This window comes from Aedes albopictus, chromosome 1, assembly GCF_035046485.1.
Source record: "Aedes albopictus strain Foshan chromosome 1, AalbF5, whole genome shotgun sequence".
Classification (NCBI taxonomy): Eukaryota; Metazoa; Arthropoda; class Insecta; order Diptera; family Culicidae; genus Aedes; species Aedes albopictus.
In genome coordinates this window covers 129493508-129505257 of record NC_085136.1, presented here as the reverse complement: position 1 = coordinate 129505257, position 11750 = coordinate 129493508, and the positions used below count along the sequence as shown (strand labels likewise).

General features: G+C 42.1%; 1 protein-coding gene across 1 annotated transcript; it reads right to left on the bottom strand.

Annotated features, from left to right (window-relative positions):
* Nucleotides 1-8129: 8129 nt before the first annotated feature.
* LOC109422962 (poly(ADP-ribose) glycohydrolase-like) lies at nucleotides 8130-11069 on the bottom strand. Its single transcript, XM_019697859.3, has 4 exons — nucleotides 10912-11069; nucleotides 9903-10849; nucleotides 9259-9823; nucleotides 8130-9073 (listed from the first exon to the last, which is right to left on the bottom strand). The coding sequence occupies exons 1-4, from the start codon at nucleotides 10922-10924 to the stop codon at nucleotides 8418-8420; spliced, it is 2181 nt and encodes a 726-aa protein (XP_019553404.3). The 5' UTR covers nucleotides 10925-11069; the 3' UTR covers nucleotides 8130-8417.
* Between the last annotated feature and the right edge of the window lie 681 nt (nucleotides 11070-11750).

Below are 11750 nucleotides of genomic sequence, written 5' to 3'. Positions count from 1 at the left end.
GGCAGATACGTCACGGTGAATTTGCTATAGTCGTCCTCAATGTGCATCACGTACCGATTGCCGCTCGGCGTCGTGTGCTTCATCGAGCCACCAGCCACACAAGTATGTCTGCACGATATCCAGGACGGTTGAAGACTTCCGGTCAGTTACCGGAGGAAAGAAGCTACGGACAGACTTGCCCTCCAAGCAGCACTCACATACTAGTTTGAGATTACAGTCACTCACCTTTACGCCGCTTGCTAGTTGCTCTATGTGATAAGTTCACTTCTGAAGATAACGATATTCTCCCAGTATCAAATAAAACACGTCTCAACTTATTGCCAGTCTAAACAGTTCTGATTTTATTTCAGTTCCACTCTACACCAGTTTCCTATATTTCCCTTTTCTTTCCAGACTCTCACTCTTGTTAAGACCGACTTTTATACTTTAAAGACCGTGATTCACCGTGTTACTATATGCGACTGTTTCTGGAGAGCACTCAATATCGAATGCTGATATGGCTTTATTCAATCTAACATCAGACCTCCTGCTGGGATGTTCTAGAAAACATCGCACGCGCTACTGTTCGTTAAACGACACAAACAACTACATCAGTGTATGTGCCTTACACTCTAACATAAAACACATCAGCTCTTCTCCCTTAAAATAGTTAACAATAGGCGATCAATTCATATTTCAAAACTTCGAACCTTAAACTCTAAGTATTATAATAAGGAAACTTCGATTGAATTCAAAATTCATTTTGCTTAACAATAAAAATTCAGAACGTGACAATAATCACGAATTAATTCAGGTATACGTAATCACTGTCAATGTTAGCTCGCCGGAGCCGTTTAGATCGTCTCGGAACGCAATCAGTCGACCTCTCAACTTCTTGCACCGCTTCCTCCACCAGCATTCTCCGCTTCCTACTGCGTCTGACATCTTCCGGAGCACCTCGAAACTTTTCAAAGTCGGCTTCTGGTACCAGCGTTCGCTGGCGCACCAATACGTCGCTTCTCGGGCAGGACACTGTTTGTTTACTGTTGCTTGGCTTGGTTCTCTCAATTTCCTCTTCCGAAAATCCACGAAATTCTCCGCCACCTTCATGGAATTCCAGCTGTTGCCGGCGCAGAAGGACGTTTGGTTTTTCGTGGGATTCTCCGGTTTTACTGATGCGCAGCTGTCCTCGATGTGCTGCGGTTGGAACGCTTCCAATTAGAACCTGGAAGGTATTGCGAGAAACTCTTTTAATATAATTTGCCTTGAGCCATTTAGCAGTGTGGTGCGGATTATGATTTTTATACCAAATCTCATCTCCTTGCGTCAGATCTTCAAAAGGGTCGGGAATATTTGCCTTGGCATGCCCTACACCCTTCAAGTTATCATCATGCACCGAGATATCCTTTCGAACATTAGTTAAATCATCATGCATTTCCTCCACACGCAAATGTTTTTTATAATGAGATTTAGGATTTAACAAGTCCAAAATCGTTTTTGGCTTGTAAGAAAATATCATTTGTGACGGGTAATTTCCCTCGCTAGTCAGACAGTTGTTCCTGTAGTTAATCAAAAACAAATTGATCTGGTCTTCCATGTCTAAATCTGCATATTCTGGGTCAACTAGAAACTTCTTTAATACATCTTTTACGGTTCTCACCAACCTCTCCGCTTGACCATTGCTGGAGGGATTATACGGTGGACTTTTCAAAACGTTGATTCCCTGTCGCTTTAAGAAATCACCAAAAGCTTGAGAATTAAATGGGGGTCCTCCGTCTGAAACTAGTACGTCTGGTAAGCCATATCTAGCAAATATGCTTACCAACTTCTTCAATACTTTTCTACAATCTGTTCCATTTTTCATTGGCTCAACTTCAATCCACTTTGAGTAGCTATCAACCACTAACAAATATGTATGGTGAGAAAAATAAAAAAAATCAATGTGTATTCTACTGAAAGGTCTAGTTGTTGCTATCCATTTGGAGTGCGTTTTCGTTTTGGGAACAACCATCATACTATTACAGGTGTCACAAATTGCTACATAATCCTCAATGTCCGAATTAATTCCAAACCAATAAACATTCTTTCTAGCTAACCTCTTCATTTTTACAATTCCGGCATGGTTAGCGTGTAATAAATTCAAAACATGTTTTTTTAAAGACATTGGTATCACAACCCTGTTTTGGTACAAAAGACATTCATCCACCCATTCCAAATCCTTTTGATTTGCGTAAACGTCAATATATTGTTTATTTACTTTTGCGGGCCAACCCTTTGTCATATATAAAATTACATTTTGCAAGAACTCATCATCTTTTGTCTTAGTTGCTATAGTAGAAAAATCAATTGGGAATTGCTTACTAAAATTTATACTATTAATCAACCCTTCATCATATTCTCCTGGAACCGGTATATCCATAGGAAAACGCGAGCAAAAATCTGCGTTACCCATCCGATTTGAGGGCCTATATTGTATTTCAAAATCGTAGATGGAAAGCTCCAGCACAAATCTTTGCAATCTAGTAGCGTAAATAGAGTTTTTTCCTTCCTTGCCAAAAATGCCTACAAGGGGTTTATGGTCAGTGTAAACAAAAAATTTTTTCCCAAATATAAATTTATGAAATTTTATTACCGTGCAAACTAAGGCAAGCGCTTCCAAATGAAGGATCGGGTAATTTCGCTGGGCTGTGTTTAACGAGAATGATGTGAAATAAATTGGCTTTTCAGTACCATCAACTATGTGCGCCATAACTCCTCCTAAACCGTAACCAGATGCGTCCGAAACTATCACAATGGGTTTGTTTGAGTCATAAAATTCCAAAAGTTGCGTTTCTAATAATGCCTTCTTGCTTTCTTCAAATGCTTTAGTGCAATTATCATCCCAAATAAACTTGACACCAGATTTCAATAAATTATACAAATGAAACAGCTTTGATGACAACCTTGGAATAAATTTGTGATAATAATTGATCAATCCCAAAAAAGATTTCAATTCAGTTTCATTACGAGGTATATTGGCCTTTTCAATGGTAGAAATTTTATCCGGGCATGGCATTAATCCTTTTTCACTTATAACGTGCCCCAAATGTATCAATTCAGTAACAAAAAATTTACATTTATCCCAATTTACTTTGATGTTAGCATATTTCAGTCTATCAAGTACCCTCAACAATTTACTTTTACAATCCTCGAAATCCTTTCCTGCTATTAAAACATCGTCCAAGTATACAGAAACATTCTCAATTCCATTTAGAACCTGGTCCATAACTTGCTGAAATATTGCTGCACTGGACGATGCGCCTTGCGGTAATCTGTTATACGTATAGAGCCCTTTTATTGTGTTTATCACCATAAATTTTTGTGATCTTTTCGTTAAAGACAATTGGGTGTAGGCTCCTTCAAGGTCTAATGAACAAAACACCTTACACCCAGCCAAACCCGCGAAAACATCTTGAGCGGTGGGTAAAGGGTAGGTGTTCGGAATAATCATTTTATTTACCGAAACTTTGCAGTCTATTACAAGTCGAATTTGATTGTTTTTCTTCATAACAACAATAACTGGAGAAGCCCATTCACTAATTTTAATCGGGGTAATTACCTTCTCCTTCTCCAGTTTCGACAAATAGTCCAATACTTTATCGCGTAATCGATATGGCACTTCATAGGCTTTCTTAAATATCGGATTTTCAGATTTTAAAACCAAATCTGCTTCAAATCCTTTAATTGGATACGCGAAATTTTTTATAAAAACATCTTCATATTTCATTTTTATATCATCTACTGTGTCCTGAATTGATTCAACACAAGTGGAAATTGAATTGACAAAAAAATTTCGCCAATCAGGGAAAAACACGTCAAGCCAGGGTCTGCCAAGTAAAGGGATGAAATTATTATCACAATTTAGTACCAAAAGCTTTAAGTTACTCGAAATTCCCCTAAAGGTAACACAAACATCAGCTTCACCTTCAATCATGAGGTTTGCCCCATTTACCACAATCAAGTTTCTTTGGGTTTTTGATAAGGTTTTGTCAAAATGTTTAAAATATTGTTTTTTTCCCATTACAGATACAGACGATCCACAATCCACCTCCATTTCAAACAAAACATCATCTATTTTCACATTCACAAGACAAGGATCACTTATTTTACCAACTGTTGATACGTGCATACATTCAATAACATTTGTCTCACCATCATCTTCATTTTCACTGTCAGTCTCCGTTTGCATCCTGTTGACAAGTTCACTCAAATATTCGTCCGGATTAGATGCAGAGGTGTTCGGTGTAACCAAATTAACAGCATCTCTATGCATGTTTTTTAATTTGAAACATTTTCGCCTAATATGACCTTGCACTCCGCAAAAGTCACAAACTATTTGAGAATAATCAGGACGCGTCGATGAGCGATTTCTTTCTTCCTGGTCTGATCTTCGCCTGCTCTGCCATTGCTTACTCTTCCATTGTCCTCGCTGGTATGGAGCATGTCCTAGCCTACTTTTAACTGGTCCGCGGTTTCGCTCATCATCTCTATTACCACGGTTTGTTCTAGCTGCCAATTGCAAGGTAGCTGCTAAATTATTGAGCCTTGATCCAGGAAAACCTTTCGCTTTCATTGATGCTATCTGGTCCGCAGTGTTGCCATAATCCATATTTTTCGCATTGTTCCTGGCAATTTCCCAGGTCGCTATAAGTTTCTCTGCTGTTTCCAAGGTTAGTTTCTCTTCGTTCAGCAACCTTTGTTGGAGAGCTCTGTCCCGGATCCCGGCAACAATGCGATCACGGATAGCCATTTTCTTAAAATTTTCAAAGTTGCAAAACTCGGCCTGGAGCTTTACAGACAACACGAAATCCTCTAACGATTCATCCGGTTGCTGTATTCTCACATTAAACTTTAATCTCTGCACCAAATCTAACTCTGTTTTATCGAGTCGTGCCTTTAGCTTAGTGATCATTTCCTCATAAGGAACTTCAGCAAGGTTACTATTAGGGTACAATAACTTTAACTCTCTAAAAATAATGGGTCCACTGAGCGTAATGAAATGAGCACGTTTTTCCTCATCAGGAATTTTATTCATATCAAAAAAGAACCCTAGACGCTCCACCCAATCCCCAAAAGAGTTTCCTTTACGGAAAGGTTCCAAAGTAGTATTAATGGCTGATTGAGCCATGGTTGTCTAAAAAACACGATCAATACAATTCACTCCCAAAGCTAAAATAGACAACTTGTATCAGCTGCTGGATACACTGGAAGAATCCCCGACAACGTAAAAAAAAAATAAAAACTCACCAGAAAGTCCTTCAGCCTTTGCTGAAGCTGTATGGGTCACTCTACTCGCGGCCCCTTGGCTTACACGCGAGCCGTCAGTCGACGTGAACGGATGTCTCTACCTGGTAGAAAATCACCACTTCGTGCTCTGGAATTTACGGAGTCCCTGTCCGACAGCAGCAATTCGCCAATCCGCTGATAAATAACGCCAGATACACTTTGTTAATATCACCACAGTGAAGACTAATGATTGAGCAGGCCCAGGAGCAGGCCCGAATCACTGTTGAATCACACCGAAACAGAATCCGCCGTTCTTTCGGCTCTTGATTGTAGTCGGTCTGAGGGTTAGCGTCAGCTCTTATGTAGATTTCCTCCTCCCGTGATGATCAGCTTGACCGGGTGAAGTTTCCGAGCGATGGCGTTGGTTCGTCACAAGGTAGCCGATTTGGATTAATTATTCACCACGCACGCTGAAACTTTCTTCTAATCCGCTTTTTCTCGCCGTCAACTGTTAAGACCGACTTTTATACTTTAAAGACCGTGATTCACCGTGTTACTATATGCGACTGTTTCTGGAGAGCACTCAATATCGAATGCTGATATGGCTTTATTCAATCTAACATCAGACCTCCTGCTGGGATGTTCTAGAAAACATCGCACGCGCTACTGTTCGTTAAACGACACAAACAACTACATCAGTGTATGTGCCTTACACTCTAACATAAAACACATCAACTCTCAATTTCACTCACTCTCTTAAACTACTTTCTCTTCGCCCGACTCTATGATTTATGTTTTCAACCTTCGCGAGGTCGCTACACTATGTTGAGTCGCTCGATGGCCGCCCCAGTCGCGGTGGCCCAGCTGGCGATGCCACTGATGGTGGCAGTTCACCAGATGGTCCTCACTCACCTTCAACGAAGACTTACCGCATCGTAGGTAGTATAGGCTGCCGCATCGACCGCCCATGGCAACAACATCGTCGGTAGTAACAACCACCCGGCAACTCGTTTCGTCGAAACACACCGTCAGCTGCTTCTGCGCCAGCTTGCCGACGGATATCAGGCTGGTGGACAGCCCTGGCACGTACTTGACGTCCCCCATGGTGATCCACACCGTCTTGTTGTCGGCATCGACGCCCATCAGCACTCTGCTTCCTTCACCTTGGACCAACCGCCGGGAAATTCCCGCAGCTCCTCGAAAAACTACTTATCGCCGGTCATGTGGGCACTCGCCCCACTGTCGATGACCCACGACGAACACTTTTCTCCGACAAAGAACGCTATGCTGCGGCTATCGCTGTGGGCGGCTTTAGTCCCTTCGTTTTTCAGTACATTCTTCGAGTTACCTTCACCTCCCGCCTTGGAGGCAAGCAGCTTCCGACAATTCCGGCGGAAATGGCCGAGCTTCTTACAGTGGTGGCATACACGCGTTTCTTTACCACTGTTTGGCTTGGATTCCGTTGACCGCATCGCCTTCTCCGACTTGACCTAGACATTCTCTCGCTCAAGCCGACGAGTTCACATAGGACCTAAATGGGATCTAAAAAGTCGACTAGAGCGAGGATTTATGTGTTCCATACAAGCGAGTCCCATGCTAGTGGGCACCAGTGATGCCACATACACAGATTTACCTAGAATTACACAGATTTTTTCCCATTTTTGACTACAGATATCTGTGATCACAGATCAAAGATTCTTGAAATAAAACAGATTTTTAAGATTTTTGAAACAATGACACAATGACTTTCGTAAAGAAACACTTTTTTGTTTCTCACTTTTTGTCAATTAGTTTTTATGGTGACGATGAACACAACTTCGTTTATTATCTTTAGCTGACTGGGTCTTGTACCGTGTCGATGTGGCAAATCAGCGAAAGTGAACTTGACAGATTCGCCTTCTTTTTTGCAAACTGATGTTGTAACAGTCTGTCCAAAATATTTACCAGAAATACCTTAACCATTTTCAAACATGTGTAGCAAAGGCAAATAGCCCATTAGCTGTAAGAAAAGAGTTTGGTGTTCATCGAAAATTTGTACTCAAATTTAAATAAGTTAAATATTGGTTCTTGTATAGATTATCCTAGTCTCAGGCGGATTGATTTCGACATTCTTGTGGTTTCTGATGATCTTCAGATACAAAGCAGTGTTTTGGTATATGGTTTTATTCCAAGAAAATTATTTTTAGGTATATTTTAGGTGACAACAGTAAATATTATGAACATTTTTTGTGTTTTTTTCTTTTTCAAGCAAATTGTTCAAAACATCTCAATTTTGAAGACATTACCCAATCACAGATTTTTACTAAGATTTTCTGGAATTTCCTACAGATGAAAAAGATTTTTTTGACCAAAATCACAGATGGAAACCGAAAAAAATGTGGCAACACTGGTGGGCACGTTGTATTCGCGGCATTTCGGCAACGCCTGGCGGATGGCGAACATCTCATCCGTTGTATCGCGTTCACCAATAATTTCAGCCTAATTTTGCCATCAGAACTCTCTTACAATCGGTGATAGACAACGACATAAAACTTAAGAGAGTACCTTGGGCCGCAAAATGGAAAGTCGAAATCGTCCAACACAGCTCTGGTCCTTACAAGTTCCTACCTCATGCTTAAACGGCTCAACCAATAACAAGGACCGGCAGCTAAGAGTTGTGTGCTTAATAGGTAGTGCAGCCTGGGCTGGGCACTGTTGTCCTCCTGACTTCAGTAAGATTGAGGAGGAACGTCCCGAGCGTCTGTTCATCAAGAAGGTGCGGGTCAAACAGCATCTGTTCTGGTACCTAGCGGCTGAGTTGGCCTTATCAGCGTGGCCGTCTCTGTTTTAGTTGGGAAGCAAAACAGAGCGGGCACGATGGTGCTCCGGCGAGACAGGAGTGTTTGTGTAGGCCCAATAAAGCCACCCGTAAAAGACCCCACTACAAATAACACAGGAGAAAATACGACTCGATATAATCAGAAGAACAACGACTGGAAGCGGTTGGTTCAAGGCCGAGCCCAGTGGAGAAAGATGCCGAATGAGCGTAAATTAAACGGAGCGAATTGTATCACACCAATTATCAAAGTAAGTATTGTGATCTCACTACGACCAGTCAGAATCTACTTAACTAACGTTTTCCAGATTTTTTTTTCTAATTTAATGACCAGTCAACAATAACTTGCCGATAACAATCACTTACCGCCACTTTTCGAAAAGTAATCCCCTATCGTCCGACGCTGTTGCTTCTTTCGTGCCTCTTCCGGTGGACTCACCTCAACAAATTCTCCAATTTCTTCCTCGCACCTGATGGCTTCAACGGCCCCGACAATCACTCGATCTTTTGTCTCATCCTCAATTTGAATCAGCACGGAGTCTTGCTTCACCTGAACCGTGTCGTCGTTGCCGTTGCCGTTGCCATTTTCCACCACCACAGGACAGGGCGATGTAGAAGGGCACAGCTTTTTCGCCGGACCAGGTCCACCGGTATAATAGTTGCGATCTAATTCGGCAATAAGCGATACCCGCGAGGAGGGTTTCTTTGGTGATTGCGTCACGGGTGAAAGGGAGTCCTTGCTGGAATCGCGATTTGATGTAGAGGGACAGGGTTGTTCCTCGTTGTCAAGGTGTGTCATCAAGTTAGCAAGACTTTCGTCATTTAGCTCGTCGTTCTCTGGAAAAGCACTTTTCGCTATCGGTTCTGGAGTTCTTTCTTTTGGTCTTAAATTTTTCAAATTGAAACAAGACGGTTTGTTCTTCCTGTCGTAGTAATCCTGATAGAAATAGGCATACAGTTTACTGGGTGGTAAATTGTGTCTTCGAAAATCTTTCAGAATTCGCCAGATTTCACCTAGAACGATATGTTTTGAGAGTTACTATTGGCGTTAGATCTGTAAGAAACCTTCTTAGTTCATTAGAAATCGTTACAAATTTTAAAATATTTACTGTCTTAGGTGTTGGTGAAAGCTTTCAAGATAGCAAAATTTTAAGAATTTGTTCAACGATTTGGAATTTAACAATCCTCGTAATACTCACAGACTTTCACTTTGTTGTCGACCAAGAATGTATACATTGCATAAAACTGGTCTCTCAATTCGCTGTCTCCAAACGTGTAATATACCAAAGGACGACTCAGGACACAGCAGACCATCAACTGCAGCATGGCTTTCAGATGGGCGTCTCCTCCGAATGCCCCGCAGCCCCAATTCCCCGTTGCAACCCCAGGAGCCGGCGTCGACAGGGGATGGTAATATCCGACGTAGGCCTTATTCAACTCCCGCAGCATCAGCTCTTCCCGGTACTGGTGAACGCTCTGCACAAAATGCAACGCATCGATTGCCACTATGTAACATTCCCGCCGACCGCTGGCATCCCGTGGGGTTTCGTCTTGGAAATCACCAGCGAAAGTGAAACTGGAGGCATAACCACTGTATTCGCTAAACTGCTCCGAACCCATCATGACGAGGGCTTCCTGGGGTTTAAGCGCTTCGGTAAACAGTTTGCTGACTAATAGCTCCGGATTTATCACAAATCGAATCTCTTCCTGAACGCATCCATGTCCAAGGACGCCTCCACCTAGGTATTTGTTGGCGAAGTCGACCTGTTTGGGAAAGATCCGAGATCAAAAGTTAGTTTGAATAGATTCGTTTGATATCAGAATTACTCTCTATAGTACTTACCTGTAGCAGTCCTCTGCCCTGATCTTCGATAGTACCCTCCGAATTGATGTGAATCGGAACTGTGTCTCTACCCACGATCGCATCGCATCTACCCCAATCGATAAACTGTTTCGGGTTTATATATCTTCTCTGGAACGTAACCACCCCAGTAGGCATGCTCGAGCAAACCCTTCGAAAGTAGTTGCAGATACATTTGATCTTCTCCAGCACCGACTGTCCACCGGATTGAAACAGCCGGTTGAAGTTGATGTCCGGAAACAAGCTGTACTCGGACTTTTTCTTCTGCGTATTCCGCCGTGGAAAGGTACACAGAAAGGCGTTTGCTAGCAGGCACGCCACCTGTTGTTGCGTCAAGGAAATGGCCTTATTGCTTCCCTGCTTCAGCAACGGAATGGCTCCGGGAATCAAATCCGGTAGTAACAACGCCAACCGAATCATCTTCGGTAAGGTATACTCGAAAAACCCGGCGCTTTCTTCCTCCTCCAAATCCTCCTCGAAAAGTTTGTGGAGCGACTTGAATTTCCAGCTGCTGGCATATTTCGTGTTATAGGACAAAATAGCCCTCTCCAGCTCCCTGCTATTCCCTATCGGTTGCAGTAAAGCATTTTGAACCAGCTCCCAACGGCTCTCCAGCGTCGTACTGCCATCTTCCTGCTCAACCGGGTACTGACTACGGTGTGAGCAGGGCAGCCGAACGTGATTGGCGTCCCACTTGTTGTAGGCCCTTCGCGGTTTCGGCGGTTCCGTCCCGTTCACATCAATCGGCAGATTGTACAGCACAAGATGATCCTCAGCCGGGCGAACCTCGGCAAAATGTCGCAACTCGTATCGGTCCAAACCGCGGTAGATTGTGTCCATGGGGACTCCACGCCAAGCACGGTCATCGACGTTGTCGTCGTCGGCTTCCAGAGCGGGAAACTCCTCTGCTTCGTCACTTTTGGAAGTTTCTGCAACGGACAAGCGAATTTGTTGGCATGCTTCAAACGCCTACAGCTGCTGCATCACTTACCCACTGGATCCATTCTGATTTTGTTGTACAATAATTCACACAAACCAAATTTTAATCACGATAAAAATTCGAATGAAAACTCCGCAGAAACCGCAAAATTTTCAACCATAATAAACAACGTCTTGTCAAAAAATTCAAGTATTTTCCTGTTTTCGTATCATGCGGACGTAACTGCAGTAATGACAATGACCGATTTTATTCAATTTCAATTTTTTATCAATTTTGGGAAAAAAAATCGATGCTGCTCTATAAATATTATCGTCGCACCACCAAATCGAAGTCGTCGCTAGAAGCACATGCGAAGTTGCAGCTGCGAAGTAAATTTGAATCTATTTTTTCTGTTGCGCATCATTAAGCTAATTAAGAGCAACAATATGCACTAATCCAAATTGAGTTGCGACATTTCTAAGTAGGTTAAAAAATCAATTTTCGCACGTTCGGTCACTTCGTATTTCGACCAAAAGCATAATAATAAGGTATTTATCTGGAATAGTTGTTAAGACTACTCCTCTATTCAGGTGGTTGATGCAAAACATTGAAAATGTTGGAAAATTATTTCCTGCAGTTACGTGCTTATGATATTGAAAGCTTGTTTTGCATTTTTATGTCGACTAGCATTGGGCATTCCGCAAAATTTAATTCTCACTGATTGCATGAAAAATAATTATTATCGCGCATCTTGAAAAATCAGGCCAAACATTTCAATAGGTCCTATCTGCATTTGAGAGGCTTTCTTTGTTCACTTTCTTTTTCAGTTAATTGCAATGTAATGGTCAGTCTTGTGCATTATCACCATCATAACACAAAAAAGCCGCAACATCAACATTGCCCTTCTTCCT

Coding starts and splice junctions, on each gene's coding strand:
- LOC109422962 (XM_019697859.3), bottom strand. Junction 9,824..9,902: donor AGGGCAGAGGACTGCTACAG/GTAAGTACTATA, acceptor TTTCCCAAACAG/GTCGACTTCGCCAACAAATA. Junction 9,074..9,258: donor CGACAACAAAGTGAAAGTCT/GTGAGTATTACG, acceptor ATATCGTTCTAG/GTGAAATCTGGCGAATTCTG.